This window comes from Arvicanthis niloticus, chromosome 3 (genome assembly GCF_011762505.2).
Source record: "Arvicanthis niloticus isolate mArvNil1 chromosome 3, mArvNil1.pat.X, whole genome shotgun sequence".
In the NCBI taxonomy this organism is placed as follows: Eukaryota; Metazoa; Chordata; class Mammalia; order Rodentia; family Muridae; genus Arvicanthis; species Arvicanthis niloticus.
In genome coordinates this window covers 136,896,647-136,916,520 of record NC_047660.1, presented here as the reverse complement: position 1 = coordinate 136,916,520, position 19,874 = coordinate 136,896,647, and the positions used below count along the sequence as shown (strand labels likewise).

At 50.8% G+C, this 19,874-nt stretch overlaps 3 protein-coding genes across 3 annotated transcripts in view; 1 reads left to right on the top strand and 2 right to left on the bottom strand.

The window, feature by feature from the left end:
- Positions 1-165: 165 nt before the first annotated feature.
- Positions 166-9,452, bottom strand: Yju2 (YJU2 splicing factor homolog). Its single transcript, XM_034499212.2, has 8 exons — positions 9,307-9,452; positions 7,670-7,770; positions 6,281-6,425; positions 4,379-4,513; positions 3,976-4,157; positions 3,394-3,514; positions 1,621-1,750; positions 166-741 (listed from the first exon to the last, which is right to left on the bottom strand). The coding sequence occupies exons 1-8, from the start codon at positions 9,328-9,330 to the stop codon at positions 635-637; spliced, it is 945 nt and encodes a 314-aa protein (XP_034355103.1). The 5' UTR covers positions 9,331-9,452; the 3' UTR covers positions 166-634.
- LOC117705956 (uncharacterized) overlaps positions 9,391-19,874 on the top strand; it is a 22,666-nt gene continuing 12,182 nt past the window's right edge. The window contains exon 1 of the mRNA XM_076931975.1: positions 9,391-9,524. The gene's annotated coding sequence lies outside the window, so the exon portion shown is untranslated. The remainder of the gene's footprint in view (positions 9,525-19,874) is intronic.
- On the bottom strand, positions 11,417-15,607 carry Ebi3 (Epstein-Barr virus induced 3). Its single transcript, XM_034499175.2, has 5 exons — positions 15,329-15,607; positions 14,593-14,722; positions 14,130-14,308; positions 12,296-12,450; positions 11,417-12,003 (listed from the first exon to the last, which is right to left on the bottom strand). Exons 1-5 carry the CDS (start codon positions 15,393-15,395, stop codon positions 11,848-11,850), a joined length of 687 nt encoding a protein of 228 aa, XP_034355066.1. The 5' UTR covers positions 15,396-15,607; the 3' UTR covers positions 11,417-11,847.

Below are 19,874 nucleotides of genomic sequence, written 5' to 3'. Positions count from 1 at the left end.
CAGACTCCAACATGAACATTTCAGGTTTAAGATCAGGTTGGTGGTTCAGTCTTTGATCCCAGCACTGGTGAGGTGGAGAGCGTGGCTACACAAGCCTGCTCCTCCACAGCCACACTGTGCCTGGCTCACTTTGTTCTACATAACAGATTCAGCCTCAATATTTCCTTACAGTATCAGAACAGACTGATGTATTCCCAAATTCTGAATGAAAGACATATGCTGAGGGGCCAGGCACAGGGGTGTGTGGCAGAAACCCTAGGTTTTAAGCTCTGGTGCAGCCCCTGCAGCCAGGCAGGTTCTCTCCACACTTCTGTTTTTCAGTTGCTTTTCACAGTACTACTGTGTTGCACCTTGGATATGGTTGGGAGGTGGTGCCCAGGGCCCCTGCTCCCTGTCCCATGTCAGACAGTGTTCAGATCTGTGGCAGGAAGGGACCGGCCGACACAACTCAAGGACTGAAAGGAGTGGACCAGGCTGTCTGTCCTGGGTGCTCGGGGACATCGCTGCTCCACACCCTGCCAGGACCCATGGCAGACATGGTCCGAGGCCTTTGCTGAAGGTGTTTGCTTGATCCCGTCTCCTCACTTCTTGCAAGGGTCTGTGATGCCACTGTGGGGATGGGCATCACTAATGCTCAGCTGTCACTGTCCTCGCTGTCCCCATATGCACCCAGCTGGCTCAGGGAGGAGGCACCAGGTGTCTGGGGTGTAGGGTTGGCCGCCTTCCTGCTCTCGGGGGCACCTGTGGGGAGGACAAGTCAGTAGGGGAGTGTGCCCAGCTTAGAGGACCCTGTGATTGGTCACCCCAATCCTAAACTGGGCAAGAGAGATCCTGCCCAAGGCAGTTGAATGTCCACAGGACACCGCAACAGTGTCAAGGGTCAAGTGCTGCCAAGGGCCCCCATGACTAATGAGGTGCACAGGGGAGACTCCAACACTGGGCTTGCTGTGTGGCTTTTGGCAGTAGATAACCCTCTCTGTGCATTAGGATCTGCTTTTGACAAATGTTAACAGTGGCAGTGACAACTGTGTCAGATGTCAGCACGGGCCAGGCCCTGTCTACATTTGGTGGAATTATTCAAACTGCATTAAAGGACACTGAAGCTGCATGCCCATAGCACACTGGCCACACCATCTGGAGTCCCTTCACCTGTGAAACCTGTCACAGGCCACACTTGACTATTACGTGACCTCAATTCCAAGCCTTTGCTCCTTTTTTCTTTTTTGTTTTGTTGTTGTTTTGTTTTTCAAGACAGGGTTTCTCTGTGTAGCCCTGGTTGTCCTGGAACTCACTCTGTAGATCAAGTTGGTCTCGAACTCAGAGATCCTTCTGCCTCCTGAGTGCTGAGAATAAAGGTATGTGCCACCACCACCCAGCTCCATTTTGTTTTTTGAGACAGTCTCATGTAGCCCAGGCTGGCCTTAAATCCCTATGTAGCTGAAGCTGTTCCTAAACGCCTCTATCTGGTGCTGGGTGACAGGCTGCTGGGTGAGCCTCTGCCATTGAGCTGCAGCTCACTCTGGCCCTGGGCCTGAGAGTCAAGCCTCACCCTGCCCACCTCATGAATCCTTTAGACAGTACCAGATGCACTGTCTCCCGTGGCTGCCGAGGGGGACTCACCTGCGGCGGTGGGCACCCGGACCTGCTCCGAGCCCCCGTTGGCTTCCGTCTTTACCTTCTTTGGTACAACCAAGCCTGCCAACTGTGCTTTGCTGCACAGGGCCTCTGCCCTCCTCTTGGTCTTTGGTACCTGTAGAGACCGTGCACAGCTGTTGTCCCTCTGGTCTCCCTGACCTGGCTCTGTGGAACCGGTTTGCTTATCGAGTCCGCCCTAGCTCTAAATTCCTCCCTGAGTCCCCACCCTGCCCCTCCCCCTACACTTTGATTTCTCATCTGCTGCCCATTTTCATCATGTGAACTCCTACCCACCCCTCAATACCTATCTCAAGCATCTGCTGGAACACGTCCACACAGGTCTTAAGGAGTGTGTACATCCAGTGTCTTGACCTCCCTAAATGCTGATATGACAGATACACACGTGCCACGGTTTAGGCTCTGGGGTGTGAAGTACTGAGGTGTAATGTGTAGGCCTGTCACCCCAGCCCATGGGAGGCTGAAGCAGGACTGTGGATCTGAGGTTAGCTTGGGCTGTGGAGTATGACCTTGTTTCAAAGAAAAACAAAACAACCAGACCAAGTCTGGATTCCACATGGAAAGTCTGATGGGCCTGAGTAGAGGGTCCAGTGGGTTCTGCCTGAAGCACGGGTGCAGCTTGAGTCTTCAGCACCCACAGAAGAGTGAGGCCCAGCAGCGTGAGGCTGTAGGCCCAGCAGGAGAATCCTGGGAGTCAATGGGCCTGGCGCACACAGCTGCCACAAGAGGAGACTCTTTCTCCTAGGGTGGTGGGTGGGGCAGCTGTCTATTGACCTCCAGAGCCTGGAGTAATGTGAACTGGCACTCACAGCTGGATGCCATCTGCAGGGACTAAGGCTCTGGAAGGCAGAAGCTAGAAGGTGCTAGAACCTTCAAAAGCTGGGGCCAGGGGGGCTGGAGAGATGGCTCAGAGGTTAAGAGCATTGGCTGCTCTTCCAGAGGTCCTGAGTTCAATTCCCAGCAAACACATGGTGGCTCACAACCATCTGTGATCTGATGCCCCCTTCTGGTGTGCCTGAAGACAGCTATAGGGTACTCATATGCATAAAATAAATAAATACATCTCTGAAACAAGGAAAGCTGGGGCTGGAGCTGCTGCAAGGTTCTGGATGCACCCAGGACCGTGAGGAGACTTAGGGAGAGCCTTTATCCTTCACAGGCTGTGGGCCAGCGTCTGGTTCTGTGGGCCTTTGTGCTGTGGACTATGCATCCATGTGGAGAAGCCAGAGACTAACACAGCTGTCTCCATCAGTGCTGTTCACCATGGTTACTGAGGCAGGATTTGTGATTTGTAATTTATGGGTCCCACTTAACAGTCCAGAAGCCTTCTATCTTCTCCGTCCCAGCGTGGGGTCCCAGGTCTGCTTGGCTGCATCTGGCTTTGGTTTTTGAAGCAGGGTCTTGTTATGTAGCTCAGGCTGACCTCACTCATGAGAGCTCCACCTGTCTCTGCTCCCAGGTGCTGGGATTTAGGGTGCGTGTCACCAGCACACTCAGCTTTTTACATGGCATTGGGCCAAACCCCAGTCTTGCTTGTGGGGCAGGCACTTGACTGAGGACTCCCCGTTCTTGATGTACTGTTTCACTGGCTAGTCCCTCCCTCAAGCTCAGAAGCATGAAGCAGAGCAGAGCAGCCATGCTGTAGGCTGTCTGTCCTGTTATGAACAATAGCCCCACTGCCCATGGTTTCTGTGGCCATTCAGCCTGAGTATGCACACCCCACACCCTGGCCCGGCTTACCTCATTGAGGATGGCTGTGGGGTTGGGTCTTGCAGCTGCCTGTGGGCGGGAAGATGGAGTCTCATCCTCTGAGTCGGAGTCCTCCAGAAGCCTTCGATGGCGAGCCTCCTCCAGCAAGACCCTATGGGATGGATACGGTGAGGATGTACTGCAGGGGGTGGTCTCCAGGGGTCTCTTCTGCAGCAGTGAGGGGCTACTGCCTCTTCCTGCTTTCTTGATGTCAGGGACAGGGGAGCAGGTAACCACATTAACAATTTTGAGGGCGGCGGCTCAGTGGGTGAAGACGGCTGACACATGTGAGGTCCTGGGTTCATACCCAGCAGCACAAAAATAAGTAAACATATAGATGTGTATGGAAGCACATGCCTACCGCTCCAGCACTGGGGGTGGATGCAGGATGATCAGGAGTTCAAGGCCATCCTTGGTTACTTAATGATTCTGAGGCCAGACTGGGCTACATGTTGTCTCAAACAACAAATCCACAGCCGTGGGACAGAAACAAAAAGCCAGAGTGATGGCTATGGGACAGTGGGTCTCAGGAGTCCCAGCAGCTGTGGAAAGATCCAGAAGGGCCTGGCTCACGCGGTCTCACGCTCGTCCTCCTCCTCCTGCTGCCGTTGCCACTGCTCCTGAGACAGGCGGTGTTGCAGCAGCATGGCCTCGAAGTCCACGTGCGCCTGCCGCTGGTTCAGGTCCTTCAGCTCCTGCAGGTTCTCCAGCACGTCCATCTCCAGCTTAGAGTCCTTTGTACGGTTCTCTAGGACCTGGGGGTACAAGAGCTCGTGAGAGGGTGCAGGGGTGGGAGAGGGGAGTGCAAGGGAGGGGGTGTAGGCGTGGGGAGAGGGAGTAGGGATGGGTGAGAGGTGCAGATAGAAAAGGGGAACATGATGGATAGGGGTGGCAGGTAAGGGGGCACCTGGGAGGGGTGCAGGGTGCAGGGTGCAGGAGGAGCTCAGGGGCAGGGTGCTGTGGTCTAGGGGCTCACCTTCATGGGGTTGTTCAGTTCCTCATCCTCTCGTTCCTTCTGCACACGCTTCTCTTCCTCCTCCAGAAGCTTCTCGGCCTGGAAGTTGCGTGTGGCTCCGTGCTCCATGGTGTAGTCCGTGTTCTCTGGGTCTGTCTGTTAGGGGAAGGGAGGAAGGGGGAGGGGAGGAAATGGCTCCCGGGTGGTAGCCTGGGCCCCTTGTGTACATTTCTTTACTCCTTCTGTCGGTATCTGTGCTTACTCCTTTGGTGACTTTGAGCCTTTCCTCCCAATGCCCACATCCTCTGGAACATTCTGTAGCCATAACAAAGAACACCCAACTCCTCATGGCCTCCTATCCCTCATGCACACTTTTATTTCTCCTGCCTCCATCTTTGCCCCTCTGCACCTGACCTTCATGCCTCTGGGCTATGGGGCAGTGGACAGTGCCACCAGACCGAAGAACTGGTAAGGTTGTACCAAGTTCAGAACCCCTATAAATCTTATAATTGAGAACAGCGGGAGTTTGAACTAGCTCCTGACCAGGTTCCTACCCTGGAGCATGTGACCATGACACCCCACTAAGAGGACCATGACCACAGGTCACATAAAAACCTAGAGTTCTTCATGTTAATGAGGTTATCTAGATAGGCCTGGAGTGTTTAGCCAATGAATTTCCGTTCCTGGGCATCTCTTTCTGCAAAAGATTATTTAATCTCTGGTTCACCCTGAGTAATATGTATGCATCCTCAGCTGGCATGAATAAAACAGTTTGGACAAGCCCTTCATCAAGGACTGCCATGGGGGTGGGGATGGGGGAAGAGGCCTTTATCATACAGAGCCATGCCTAAGGATCCTGAAGAGGGCCCCTCTGTACATTTGGCACTTGGAGCCAAGTGGGACCCCAATCTGGAGCTCACCGCAGACGTGTGGACCCCTATCTTAGACTCCATTTCACTTTCCCTGAGCAGTGTGTCGGCAGCCCTGCACTCTAGTGGCAAAGAAGAAGTACAGCCTAACACAGCTGATTCCCCCCCCCCCCCCCAGCGAGCGGCTGCAGGCCCAGTGCTGAGGCGGAGACAGAGTGGCCATGTGCTGTGTGCTCATCTGGCTTTACCTTTTTCCTTACACACTACAGATGACCCATGTGCTGTACACCTGTGTGGGAGGTGGAAGCAGGGGGCTATAAAGTGAATGAGGCCAGCCTGGGCTACAAAAGACTTTACTCAAAAATAAGGGGATGAGGGGCTAGATCCCTGGCTGCCACTGCAGAGGACCTGGGTTCAGTTCCCAGTACTGACATGGTGGCTCATGAACTCTGTTAAGTCCAGCTGCTGGGGACCCAACCCCATCCCTTGTGGTCTTCTTGGGCACCAGACACATAAATGTTCAGACAGATACACATATAAAAAACACCAAGGGGGGCTGGAGAGATGGCTCAGCAGTTAAGAGCACTGACTGCTCTTCCAGAGGTCCTGAGTTCAATTCCCAGCAACCACATGGTGGCTCACAACCATCTGTAATGGGATCTGAGGACAGCGACAGTGTACTCACATAAATAAATAAATAAATCTTTAAAAAAAAAACAACAAAAAAAAAAACAAGGAACAGAAGAAAATCATGATTTTTACCCAGGCATATACCTGCCATTCTAGCACCCCAGAGGTGGAGGCAGGAGGATTAGGATCATGGTCACCCTTGACTACACAGGAGCTTGAGTCCAGCCTGTGCTACAGGAGACTATTTCAATAAAGCAACAAGCCCAGAACAGCATGGCTTTTCCTGATCCGCAACATATCCCACACCTTGCACACACCTAGGTGGGCAGGTTTTTCTGTGTAGGTTCTGCTGCAAGCACCTCCCCAACACTCTGTCCTTTTGTGGGGTGTCCACAGAGGGAAAGGTAATGAATGAAGCCCCTACCTTGAAGGTGATCTCCGCCAAGCAGCGAGTGCACTTGATGTAGAATCGGAAGATTGGCAGGCCCAGGTATGCCTCATTCTGGACTGTTTCCTTCCGTGCATTGAACTTCTTCCCCTTGTAGATATATTCTCCACACGTCTTACATCTGCAGCCAGGGCAGGCACGTGAGTGTCTCTGCCCTCTGCTCCAGCACACAATGGCAGCATATGTACCTTACCAGGTAGGAGGGACTGCCCTGCCCGGGTGTACGGAGCTTCTGAGACCTGCCCAGGGGACAGCAGCATCCTGACCCTGGCTGCTCCTCCCTTCCTGCCCTGGCTTACTGCTGTGCCCACAAGCACCTGTGGCTTAGTCCTACCTCAGGGCCTTTGCTTTGCAGTCCTCACAGCCTGAGATTCTGACACTTCCCTAACTGCCAGCTAGCAGACCTCCTGCCCTGCCTGCGTCCTTGTTACTAGAGGATGGGTATGATCCCACCCCTCACTAGCCTGTGAGGGTCAGCAGACTCCCCTCACTCCCAGCAATGATAGGTGCCTGACGACTGCCTGCTAGAGTGCGGTGGCATGATGAGAATGGTCCCTAAAGGGTCATATATTTGAATGCTTAGTTACCAGGGAGTAGCACTACTGGTAAGGAAAGGACTGGAATGCCAGCCTTTAATCCTAGCTCATCTCTGAGCTCCAGGAAAGCTAGAGCTAAACAGAGAAACCCTGTCTTGAAAAACCAAACAAAGGGGTGGGGGGAGGAAGAGGAAGATTAGGAGGTGTGGCCTTGCTGGAGGAAGTGTGTCACTGGGGGTAAGCTATGAGGTTTCGAAAGCCCATGGCACATCCAGTGTCTGTCTTTCTACAACTACTTCTCCAGGCTCCCCACCATGATGATAATGACTAACCCTCTGAAACTGTAAGCAAACTCCAATTAACTGTTTTCTCTTCGAAGAGTTCCCATGTTCACAGTGACTAAGACAGGAGCAAACAAAGAAATGAAGACAAGATATAATCAACTAGTCACATGGACAGCTTCTCCATCCTCAGTCACTGTACAGGTGTGACTGACTGATCATGATTCTCACACAAAGTCAAGTGTGCATAACTGTTTGATTCAAAGCTGGCTGAACCCAGAAAAGTGGGGGATGAGGTCTAAGAGGAGGCTGGCAGCCTGTCTGGGATGGCACAGGATCTGCAGGCAGAGCCATAGGTGGTGCGAAGGCCCGAGGCAGGAGGAGGGCTGCCACTAAAGGGACCAAAATTCTGCAGGGCTGAGTGTCACTCTGACTGCCCACTGAGACCTTGTAACAGGGGCCGGGGACTCTGTCAGGTTGGGACTTCCATCCTTGTTTATTGTTTCTCCAGAGACTCAGCCTCCGGTCTCATGTCCCCAGGGATTCACCTCATGTTGAAGGGGGCCATCAGCCGCACCACATACTGCCGGTCCTTGGGTAGCTTGAGTTTTGGGATCTTCGATGGGTCAAAGTCAGGTGGGTAGTATTTCTGTGGAGAAGAGGGTGTTGCTGTTTTCTGGTGCTCAGACCCCATATGGGCAGAAATGGAGTCTGGGAGCCATGTCAGCAGACACAGGATGCCCTGGTTTTAGGGATCTGCTCAAGATTCAGCTTGAGCCTTTCCAGACATGAGCTGCTTGAAGCACAGCCATGAGGAGAAGTTGGGACAGGGAGGAGGAGTGAACAAGTTTCCAAGATAGATCATAGTGTGGTGGGTCACTTTCCTGGGCTGTGACATGCCTTCCAGGGAAGGTTCTAGAGATCAGGGTTTGCAGCGGGGGGTGGACCCCTGCTGCCTAGCACATGGTAAGACTCTAGACACTCCTAAGGAAATGGAGGCCCAATATAAATCAGAGCTTGTCAATGGTGGTCTAGCCTGCACTAGGGTAGTGCACACAGGCTCCCGAACACCATCCCAGGGCAAAATCTGGCCAGTGAATCTCCTTAGGGAAAACAGGCTCTGGCCTCTCTGTGTGCTTGGGAGGATGGGATGAGGCAAACAGGGACAACCTCCCTGGGTTACAGGCATGTCAATGTCCACACCCATCACCCAGCACCTGGGAATCTGAAACAGGGGGGCTGAAGAGAGATAACTCCCTTCCCTCTCAAAAAAGTAAAAACAAAAGAAATTATGTGGCTCACCAGCAAGGAGGCACCCTGCTCTTACAATCTACTAGCAACCAGGCCTGCGGGAGAGGAATGATGGTGTATAGCTGTCATACCAGCTCTTAGGAAGCTGATGCAGAATTGTGAGTTTACAGTCAGCCTGGGCAGTGCACACAAACGTGGTGCACAGACAGACATGAAGAAAAAAACATAAAATGAAAATAAACAAATCCTTTAAAAAGTGAATATAGCCCAGCTTAGGTGTGCACGCCTTTAACCCCAGAAACTGGGGAGTCTCAGGAAGGTGAGTCTCTGAGTTCGAGGCCATTCTGGGCTACATAGTGAAACCCTAACTCTAAACAAACATTTAAAAAACAGATCCGGGAAATGGTGAGCAACATTCTTCAAGAGAGGAGAGTGAGTCACCCCAGAAACCCCACCACGGTGTAGAAAACGTTGCAAAAGGTTTCGGATATTCATTCATCAAAAGCCAGGGGGAACTGAGGTTACCAACATTCCCTGACCTGGGGGAGGTCCACAAGAAGCAATCCCGCCCCTAGAAAAGCGAACGGATAGTTCCCTTTGAAAAACCCAATCGGACGAAGTGACAAAAGCGCCGCTTCCCTGGTGTTGATTGGAAGAAAAAAAAAAAAAAGCTAATGACCGCCCCTAAAAAATGTGATTGGCAGGCGTTTGGGACGCTCCCGCCGGCTGACAGCCGCGTGTGTGTTTGTGTGTGTGTGTGTGTGTGTGTGTGTGTGTGTGTGTGTGTGTGGGTGTGTGTGTGGGTGTGGGTGTGTGTGTGTGTGTGTGGGTGTGGGGCGGGGGAACGAGAGGGAGTCCAGAGGGAAATGACCGGAAGGAAGCACGCCTCGCACATTACACGCTCCGTAGAAGCATCCAGACTCTGGGCACTTACGTTTAAAACTTTCCGTTCCGACATCTTCGCTTCCTGTTCGACGAACAAGCGAAGAAGTTATTCTCTTAGTCCTCCTGGAGTTTCTCCGACCAGGCGCCGCCGCGTCGCCACTTCCTCAGTCGTCTTACTGGGTGCTGTTACCCGCTTTACCGTCCTCATTGGCTGCAATCTTTGTCGATCCAAGCCGTGAGTGCGCTTTCGTTCCCGTCCGTGTGCCGGTAGGTGAAGCACTGTATAAAGGTTCCGGGACTTGTGGATCCCGTGTGTACCTGTCTGTTGCACTGGAAGGATGGAGGAAACTGCCTGGGATAATTAAATTTTCTCCCGCACCACTGCTCTATTGATGCTGTTTGTTTTTGAGCCAGGGTCTCACTGTGTGTCCCCTGGTTGTCCTGTAACTCACCATGTAGCCCAGGGTGGTCACTAACGGAGATCCTACTGCTTCTGAGTTCTGGGATTAAATAACTAAAGGCCACCATGTCCTGTTCTGGTGTTCCTTCTTCGTTCATTCCTTCGTTTCTGGTGCTAGGGATGGAACCCAGGGTCTTTGCATATTCCAGGCAGGCATTCTACCACAGAATACCACCTCTCACTAAGATGCCCAGGCTGGCCTGGGACTGACTGCAGCCCAGCTTGGCCTTAAATTTGAACCAGTCATACTGCAAGCCTCTTGAGTAGCTGGAATCAGTGACTTGCCTGGTTTTCATTGTGTTCTGTTGTTGTTGGTGTGTGTGTTCTTTTATGAGAGGAACTTACCATGTAATCCAGGCTGGCCTTAAAAACTCAGTAATCCTCCCGCCACTGCCTCCCAAGTGCTGGGCTTACAAATAAGAGATACTATGACCAACTCTTTTTACTTTTTCTTTAAAAAATAGTTTCTTTGCAGTTTTGTTTGTTTGTTTGTTTGTTTTTTGTTTTTCGAGACAGGGTTTCTCTGTGTAGCCCTGGCTGTCCTGGAACTAACTCTGTAGACCAGGCTGGCCTCGAACTCAGAAATCCGCCTGCCTCTGCCTCCCAAGTGCTGGGATTAAAGGCGTGCAGCACCACCACCAGGCAGTTGTTTTGTTTTTTGAGACGGGGGTGGGAGGGGTGTTTCTCTGTGTAGTGCTGGCTGTCCTGGAACTCAGTCTGTAGACCAGGTTGGCCTCAAACTCACAAAGATGTGCCTGTGGCTGCCAGGAGTGTTGGGGATTAAAGACTTGCACCACCACTGGCAGGTTTAGTATCATTTTTACGTTTGTTTATTATTTGTGCATACAAAATATGACAAGCCCCAGTATTGAGCCCAGCCTGTGACCTGGGTATCCTAGGCAGGGGCTCCACCCCTGAGCCCCGCCCCCATCTCTGCTGCTGCTGCTCCTCCTCCTCCCCCTCCTCCTCTTCATCTTCCCCTCCCACCTCCTCCCCCTCCCCCGCTTCCTCCTCCTCTTTTGGTCTTTTTGAAACAGGATCTCTAGGCTGGGCTTTAGCTTGTCACCATTCCTCGATATCCTCATTTCAACAAGGCTGGACTTCGTCCTGTTTGGTTCTTAGCTGGGAAAACAGGCGCTGGGTATGTGTCCCTAACATTCTCCTGCAGGTAGCCCCATTTCCTTTTGCAGGGCCTTGCACCTTGCTCTACCCTCTCCCTTTCTCCCACATACATGCTCCCCGACCCTTCCCCTTTTATGCACTGTACCATGTGGAGTTCCTTCTGGAAGCTAACACCATTCTGTGTCCTCCCAGGCTCCTTACCCTTGAGCCACATTAACTTCTTTGTCATGAAGGCCTTGTTTAGGGGCTGTGGAAATGACTCAGTTGGTGAAGCCTTGGAGATATGAGGTACTGAGGTGTGCTGTGTTCACACAAACCAGACAAGCCCCGGCGTCACTCACTCCACGGATACGATGGACAAATAGGGTTAAGAGGAAGGAGCTCCTGTGCTGAAGCATAGGCTGTTCAAGCTGAGGACCCAGCAGCCACACACTGTGTACCTGTTACTCCTGCTTCAGGGGCTCTGGCGCCCTCTTCTGACCTCAGTGAGCACTGCACGTACTACCATACTTAGATTTGAAAATAAAATTAAAATATTTAAAATTTAAAAATGGACAAAGAGGCATCTTACTTTTAATAGTAATTCTTATTGGGTGGTGGTGCACGTCTTTAATCCTAGCATTTAGGAGGCAGAGGCAGGCTATCTCTGTGAGTTCGAGGGTAGATTACAGAGCCAGTTCCAGGACAGCCAGGGTTATACGAGAAACGCTGTCTCAAACAAAACAAAACAAAACAAAACAAAACAAAACAAAACAAAACAAAACAAAACCTTATTTAATTCTTATTTAATCTAATTAAATCACATTTAAAGCTTACAAAGCCCTGCACTGATGACAGGAGAAAGATCACCCTACAGGTTTGGAAACAGGTCTGGAGAGGTCACGTGGATTATTCAATGCTTTGGAGCAGCCCGGTTCATGCAAAGGCAGGACTCGAACTTAGGACAGGCCACTCAACCACCCTCAAGTAGACGACATCAGGCTCTGATATCAAGGATCCAGTCCCTCTTCAGGGCTTCTGGGGCGCCCTCTCTACTTGCCCAGGGAGGCTCCAGTCACTTGGTTTCCCATAATCTGTGAGGTCCTGGGCTGACACCTGGATACAGTACTTGGCATGGGGTTTCGCGTTCCTGAGGGTGAAAGTGGTGGCTTCAATGGGTCCCACCTGTGGGGAGAATGGGTGTCAGGCCACTGCAAGGAGGAGGTGGGAAGGATTACAATGCACTGAGGAACTGGGGAGCTGGCTTGGTGGGTAAAGGGCTTGCAGTGAGTTCGAATTCCCAGCAAGCAGGTAAAGCCTACTGCTGAATCCCACCTGTAACCTCTGCGCTCTCACAGAGAAGCGATAGGCGGAGACAGGTGATTACCCAGTGGGACCCAGTCTCAACCAGCATCCAGCTCCGTGCTCGGCGTAACTCCTCCTTCTTCCAGACCACGCTCCCTCCCGCGCACCTCACCTGGTGGAAGTGAGAGGCTCCACGGCGCCGGTAGCGGAGTCGGTACTTGAGAGAGAAGACGTCCGGGAAGGGCCAGGAAGCAGGGGGATGCCAAAGCACCTGCAGGCGGTGCCCCGCTGTGCGCAGGCGCACGCTTTCCGGAGGGTCGGGCTTGACTGATGGGAGCAGGACTTGGGTCAGGGTCGGCTCTACTGGTTCATCCATCACGAACTAACTCCTTCATTTGTGACTCTCATTCATTCATACTTTCACCCTCAGACAGCTATTCATGTATTTGCTCCGTCCTTCCATTCATTCATACTCACACTCCATTCTTTCACTTATTCACTGAATTCTTCACTAATTCATTCCTTTACTCAATCACTCACCATCTCACTCACACATTTATTTATTGTTTGATTCAAGTGCAGATTTGTTCCTGGATTCATTAACTCATTCATTTACACTTATCACTTATACACTCACTCATTCAGGGATTCATTTCCACAGTCATTAGATCATTCACTCATTCACTGTATTATTCATGAATTCATTCATTCACTCCCTGAGTCATTCATTTGTTCATGCATGCAATCATGTCATTCATTCATTTACTCACGTCCTTCATGTATTCATTATGCATTATGTCAGTTATGCCATTCAGTCATTCACTAAGTCATTCATGCATTCATTCACTCACTCATTAAGTTCCCCGTGTCCATGCACTCACTTATGTCACTTATGCATTCACTTATTCATTATTAACTCATTCACTCATTCACTCTATATCAGTCATGAATGCAATCATTTATTCCTTCATTCGTCTTATCTGCTCAAGGAAAAAGCATTTGCTGAATCACTCTCATCACTGCTGATGGAAGTCACAATGGGCACACAGGCAAAGACAGGTTCAGAGTGCAAGTCTCCAGTGGGCTGAAGGGCTTTTCTGAGCTACAGTTCTGATAGCTCCCATCCAGTGCATCCGCACAGCATTTCCACGACTCCACCTGCTTCTAGAACACTCTTTCATGACAACACAGGCCATCTTCCTATCCCTGTCTGGTCCTCTGCACATGCAGATCTCCTGTCTCTAGACTCCTCTGCACTGCAGCCCACACTGTGTGGTTTGAGTCTGGGCAGCTCACGGAGTGTGGTGTCCCCAAGGTCCCGCCACAGGGGTTGGTGCCAGAGCCTCATTCTTTAGGGCTGAGTAACGCTCCTCCGTGTAGGTGAGCATCGTGTGTCCGTCTGTCCACGGGAATACACAGGGAACTGGCCTGGATGCTGTGAATAATGTTGCCAAGGATTTGTAGGTATGAACATTTTTGCTTCTGTTGAGCAGATACTTAGGTTTGGAGTTCTGAGATCATGTGGAGACTTCATGTTTAAACCCTTGAGGGCTGTGTAGCCTTTCACTGACCTGCATCAGCTTTTGTTCTTGGCTTTCTTTCCTGAGACAGGAGTGACCCTGACCTGCCTTGCACGTGATCTGTAGACCAAGCTGGCCTTGAAATCTCAGAGATCTGCCTACCTCTGGGATTAAAGGCCTGTACGCCACCCCTGCCTTTCATCCCCTCTTAGCTGTGACTGTTGCTTATGTTTAATGATGTATTTTTGGGGAGGCCTCACAGAGGAGCCAGCACTGGAGTAGAGACCTAAGAAGGCCAAGGAAGGAAGCATTGCAAAGGCCCTGGGGGAGGATGGAGCCTGAGGTGTTGGGGCAGCAACAGGAGTCCTGTGAGGCTGTAATAGAGCCAAAGAATGGAGGCTGCAGGGACCAAGCAAGGGGGTGGGGGACAAGGGAGGGAGGAGCCGTGGGATGGAGAAGGTGGAGAGAGGCAAGGGGGACACTTACTGATTTGTTCAGCCACAAAGGCTAGGAGGCTGCTGCTGGCACCGCCAGGGTGCACTGCAGTGACATTTAGCACATAGGGCACTGTGGAGAACAGGTGCACATGGGGGATGGTGCATTGGGAGGCCTGGGGCGTCCGTTGTAGGCAGGGCTGGCTCTGCTGTTGGGTGGTCACGCCGAGCCTGCATGGTAAGCACCATGGGGAGTCACGAAAAGAACCTGGGTGCCTGTGGGGCCCCAGCTCATCCACAGCTGACTGTGGGTCACACTCAGGGGGTGACATGATCAGGGGGACATGGGGGCTGTGAATTCTGAAGAACTCCCTAGAATACCCACACCCCACACCTATTCTGTTGTTTTAGAAGCAGGCTCCCATGGGGTCTAGGCTGCCTCCTACCCTGAGTGGATCAGGACATCAGAATCTCTGGACTCTCAGCCTCGTCCTAAACCCTCTCCGTTCTCTGACCTGTAAGTGGCAATGAAGGACATGGCTCTGGTGGAGTTGGGAGCCTGGAGCGGTGTCCAGGAGCAGTCCACGGCCACGGGGTACCGAGAAGCGTGGCATCGCACTCTGGGCTGGCTCAGAGCCACTAGAGCTGGAGGAGACAAAGGAACATGAGCTTCTGTATGCCTTGTAGGACTCCTCTGTTATGTACGGAAGCATGAGCTCCTATACCTACTACAAAACCCAAGGTTCGAAGCTCAATTTCTAGATGAGAAAACTGAGTTTTTTTCTAATTCCCCTTCTCTCTTTTCTCCTTCTTCTTCCTCCTCCTCTTCCTCCTTCTGGGGGGTCTCACGTAGCCTAAGCTGGCCTTGAGCTCACTATGTAACTGCGGATGACCCTGAACTCCTGAGCTTTCTGCCTTAGCCCCTGAGAGCTTCATGGCAGGTGTGCCCCACTATACCCAGTATCTTCTACCATTTCTGTCCTACAGTTGTTGAGTCACAACAGTGAGGCTTTGGGTTTCTGAGAGTCAACTGTGTAGCTCCATACATCTCTAAGTTCAAGGGTGCCTCTGCCTGGATAAATGGGGTTTTGCCTCTTCATGCCTCAGTTTCCCCGTCCTTATAGTAAAATAAGAACAGGTATAATTGGTATAGGAGTGAGTTCCTACCCCATTGCAGATATGACCCCAAACTGAAAGTGAAGGGCTAGTTCCCTCCGCCCAGGTGCCCCAGTCCCCGCTGTGCTCACCTACCTGTCCCAGTGTTATCAGGGGAGCAGCTGGCCCAGAGGGCAAGTGACAGGAGGAGCAGCTTGGACATGCTCTGTGGCTCTGATCTTTGGATCCAAGTTAGTGACCCATCAGAGAAGGGCTGAAAGACTGGAGACCTGCACAGGGAACCTGGCCCCAAGTAAGGACCAGCCCAGTGTGACTCAGTCGCCCAGTGTATGGGGCAGAAGATGGTGATGGTGACGGGAACCCTGACTCTGTCATCAGCTGCCGTGTGTGTGTGTGTGTGTGTGTGTGTGTGTGTGTGTGAGAAGGCCTTGAGGTAGGGGGAGGGCCCCAAAAGGGAGAAGTCACCGAGTGGCTTTCCTTCCGGCTGATGGCCAATGGGGAAGCCCCAGGAAAGGGTATGAGGCCCAGGGAGAGGAGGGAACTGAGAGAAACAGAGACAGAATCAGGGAGAGAGAGAAAGACAGAGACAGAGAAAGAGGGACAGAAAGACAGGGGGCACTGTTCTGGAAACTGGGTGGTGTCCCTCTCACCACTTACGATTTCCCCAAAACTGTGCCAGGCTCTAGACAACAAGGAGCAACTACCACCTCCAGATAGTTCCCAACTCCAGGGACACTCAACTGTGCAAGACACCTGTGCAGAATACCCAAGGAAACCCCCATGGAGAGGCTTGAGTCTCTGGGAACTCCAGGTCACATGTGTCCCTTCAGCATCAACAGAGCCCAGAACCACCCCCACCCCTGGGGATTTGGGGGATTTACCCAGAAATGGGAAGAGGCAGAAGTAGGGACCCTGCCAGGAAGGTGACAAAGAAAACTGGAAAGTTAGACATCACAATAGCCATTTGTCATCCCAGCTGGATGTGGGGGGCTGAGATAGGAGGATGTCTGTGAATTTAACTCCAGCCAGACACACAGGGAGACTGCCATCTCAAAATAAAAAAAATAAAAAATAAAAAAAAAGAAAGAAAGAAAAAGAAGAAGAAGAAAAAGAATAGTAGATGAGAGTACAGGGCCTTGAGTTCAATTTACACAGACACACACACACACACACACACACACACACACACGAACACTACCATCAAAAGAAAAAAAAAAAACTCTGAAAAACCCCAGATGAACCAAAGTATTGAAATGAAGAAGAATGAGAGAATCATCTGTAATTATTTATTCACTCTTTAGCACTGACAGGAAGAGAGCCCAAGGCCTCAAATAAACTATGCCAGCCCCAGCCCGTTCCTGGGGATAGTAAAGAAATAGGATTCAGCACCTGAGCCATAACTCCGTTCCCTGGTTTCTTTATAAACACTGTGCTGCACTCACGTTTATCACTACACCTGTGTTTTGGGTCCAGAAGCTCACACTACGTTCTTAGCCTCCTTGCCCCATCTTTGCTCTTACTCAGTGCCCCAGACTGGTTACATTTTTCTTCTCAATTGGTTTATGCTCCTGGAGGGACAGTTGGGATGTAGATGACATGTGCAGAGAATTGCAGCATCCCAGGTATAGAGTGACGGGACTCAGAGGGTCAGAGTAGAGGTAGCCACGGTGTGATAAGAGTCAGCTGGGCACCATTAGTTAGATCCTAGGCATAAGTACTGTTCATGACAGAGCAGGGTGGGGAAGGTGGTCCCAGAGGCTTCACCTCATAGAGGTGAAGGATGGAGGCTGAACATCTGAACTGAGTCTTCAGCAGTCCTGGGACTGCAGCTGTAGGATCTGACTGAGAACGCACTGTATGCCCTTTTCCATCTGTGGGCTGAGGAGGGAGGCGATGGAGGTAGAGACACACTGCGGTGCATCTGCTGAGTGATTCTCTATCACCTGCACGTCACTATACTTAAAATCAAGGGAGTCAATGGTTCACAAAGTAGATGAATGTGCAAGGATGCTCCCAAAAGCCACAGGCTGGCCCAGAACAAAAGGGGAAACTGAGGTAAGGTGGTGGATAGGTGACAGAGGAATGATGAGGCTTGATGGGCACCCTGAAGCTGAGGCAGGAGTTAGGGAACTCACGTGAATGGCATACAGGAGATGGTGGTGGTACAGTGACATACTCCCGGGCATCTTCCTGTGGGCATAATCAATGGAGAGGAATGAGCAGAGGGATCTGGGGTTCAAGCTCATCACTGGCTACATAGTGAATTTTAGGTCAGCCTGGGCTACATGAAACCCTGCCTCAAAGGGAATGTGGGGAGATAAGGCAGGAGGAAGAAAAGGAGAAGATAGGGGGCGGAGAGAAAGAGAACAGGAAGAGAGACCCTTCCACAGTGAGATATACCGTTTGTACCCGAGTAATGGCTGAGTCAGGGATGTTGGCCTGAGGTGCCCTGAGCAACCTGGATCCTGCTTGTACCGTCACTGGTCTGTTCCTGGCTCCCACCACTTGCTCTCTGCTTCACAAAGGCAGTACCTCTATTCCCTGCTGCAAGGCTGTGACCTGGCCACACAGGTCATCCTCTTCTTCAGACCTGGCTTTGGCTCACCTGCAGAGCCTCCTTCTTTGGACCAATCTGTGATCCGGTAAGGGGAGGGGCTCCATGAGCAACCATGATGAGGCAAGCAGGGATTAGTGACTTCTGCACCTGTGCTGGCCAGCTTGTTAAGGGATAATGGACTCAGGCTTGGAGTCAAGCTGACTCTGTATTAGCACAGCCCACAGCTGAAAATGTTGAGCATCCCACTCACTGCACTCTCAAAAAGAGCAAGAGTCACTAGAGAACTTTTGGTTGTGGTCATCATGGCTATCTTAATGTTCACGTTAGGTCATAGTAGGGAGACAGACGACTCCAGCAGGGTCATCTTAAATGTAGGCTTAGATTTTTCAAAACCCACTTTAATAAGGGTTCTAGCCGGGCGGTGGTGGCACATGCCTTTAATCCCAGCACTTGGGAGGCAGAGGCAGGCGGATTTCTGAGTTCAAGACCAGCCTGGTCTACAGAGTGAGTTCCAGGACAGCCAGGGCTACACAGAGAAACCCTGTCTCGAAAAAAAAAAAAAAAAAAAAAAGGGTTCTTAAATGCTTTTACCTCCCTTTTAGTCCACCACCCACCAGAGGTAGTGGAAAGGAAAGATTAACAGGGCAAAAGGGGGATGTAGATGTGTTTAGAAAGAATTCTTTTGGGCTATTCCAATCTTCCTTTTCAGGACATCAGCAGTTGAGTTCACATGAATCAGCAGCGGTAGCTCCATCCACTTGCAAACACTATTCATGAATCAGCAATGACAGTTCAATCCAGAATAAACCACAAGGCTCAGCCAATTGGTCCAAGTCTGCAGAAGTGGCAGGAAGGCAGCAGAATATACGAGAAGTTCTTTGGTGTGTTTTTCTATACAAAGTCACAAGCGATGACCAGCAAAGAAGGCAAGGCAAACCAATGCCACAGCGTTGTACATTGTCCTTTGGGTTATACTTACACCTTTGCCAAACATCATATGTCTTCTCAAGTGTCCACTCTAGTAAAATGTCACATGCCCTTTTCCCAGGCAGCTTTCAGAAAAACACCATGTGTCTGCCTCAGCAAAACATCGTCTCATAAAGTTTCCAGAAGAACACCACATGACACAACTGAGTCTCTAAAGAAAGCAGAAATTTCCATTTCATGGAAGGGAAAGCCATTCGGCAGTCCACCGGCACCTCGGGTTTTTTAACAACTGACCAGACATTCTATAATCTCCATTAGAATGTGACTCTGTCTGCCATTTTCTAAGGTCAGGCAGAGTAGCCCTGGGAATCTAGATTTCCTGGGCTAGAAGTAATACAGTATAAAAAATGAACAAGCCAATCAATTGTTAGTGTGGGTTTCATGCAACCTCAGTGGAAGGCAAGCAGGACACAGGATAACATTCCTCCACATATACAGTGGAGTACAGCAGGCAAGCAGCTGGACGAGGTTGCTTCATGCCATTATCTCTACTGCTGGCTGCTGCTTCAACACAACCATCGATGTCAAAAATGTGGAATGTTCATTCAGTGGTACAGCCAAGATGCCATATTCCTTTGGGGACCAAAGGACAAATACTGACACTCGTGGACCAAAGAGCCGGGGTAGAAGACACTGCACACACTTTGCTATATACTGTCTGACTAAACCTCATAGTGGATCCCAACATAAGAGAGACACCTGCATCTATTTAAAATAAGGCTTTCATTTTGAGTAGCAGTTGAGTAAAGTTTTTTTTTTTGTTTTGTTTTGTTTTGTTTTGTTTTTTTGTTTTTTTGTTTGTTTTTTGAGACAGGGTTTCTCTGTGTAGCCCTGGCTGTCCTGGAACTCACTCTGTAGACCAGGCTGGCCTCGAACTCAGAAATCCACCTGCTTCTGCCTCCCAAGTGCTGGGATTAAAGGCGTGTGCTACCACTGCCAGAGTAAAGTTTTAGTTCCCAAGACTTCCCTGGGAGCTGACGTCTGACTTAGCAGAGAGACATGTGTGTGGGTAACTGGCATCTTGGTTGGTAAGTTAAGACATTATATTAGATAAGTTTCATCCTGTTTGATAAGTTAAGACATGAATGTTAGACAAGGCAAGTCCCCTGACAAAGTTGAAAACCCCAACCAATGGAA

Coding starts and splice junctions, on each gene's coding strand:
- Yju2 (XM_034499212.2), bottom strand. CDS start 9,330: ATGTCGGAACGGAAAGTTTTAAAC. Junction 4,514..6,280: donor TGGCGGAGATCACCTTCAAG/GTAGGGGCTTCA, acceptor TTCCCCTAACAG/ACAGACCCAGAGAACACGGA. Junction 1,751..3,393: donor CCACAGCCATCCTCAATGAG/GTAAGCCGGGCC, acceptor CGGTCTCTACAG/GTACCAAAGACCAAGAGGAG.
- Ebi3 (XM_034499175.2), bottom strand. CDS start 15,395: ATGTCCAAGCTGCTCCTCCTGTCACTTGCCCTCTGGGCCAGCTGCTCC. Junction 14,723..15,328: donor CCCTGATAACACTGGGACAG/GTAGGTGAGCAC, acceptor TGTCTCCTCCAG/CTCTAGTGGCTCTGAGCCAG. Junction 14,309..14,592: donor TCCTTCATTGCCACTTACAG/GTCAGAGAACGG, acceptor CTTACCATGCAG/GCTCGGCGTGACCACCCAAC.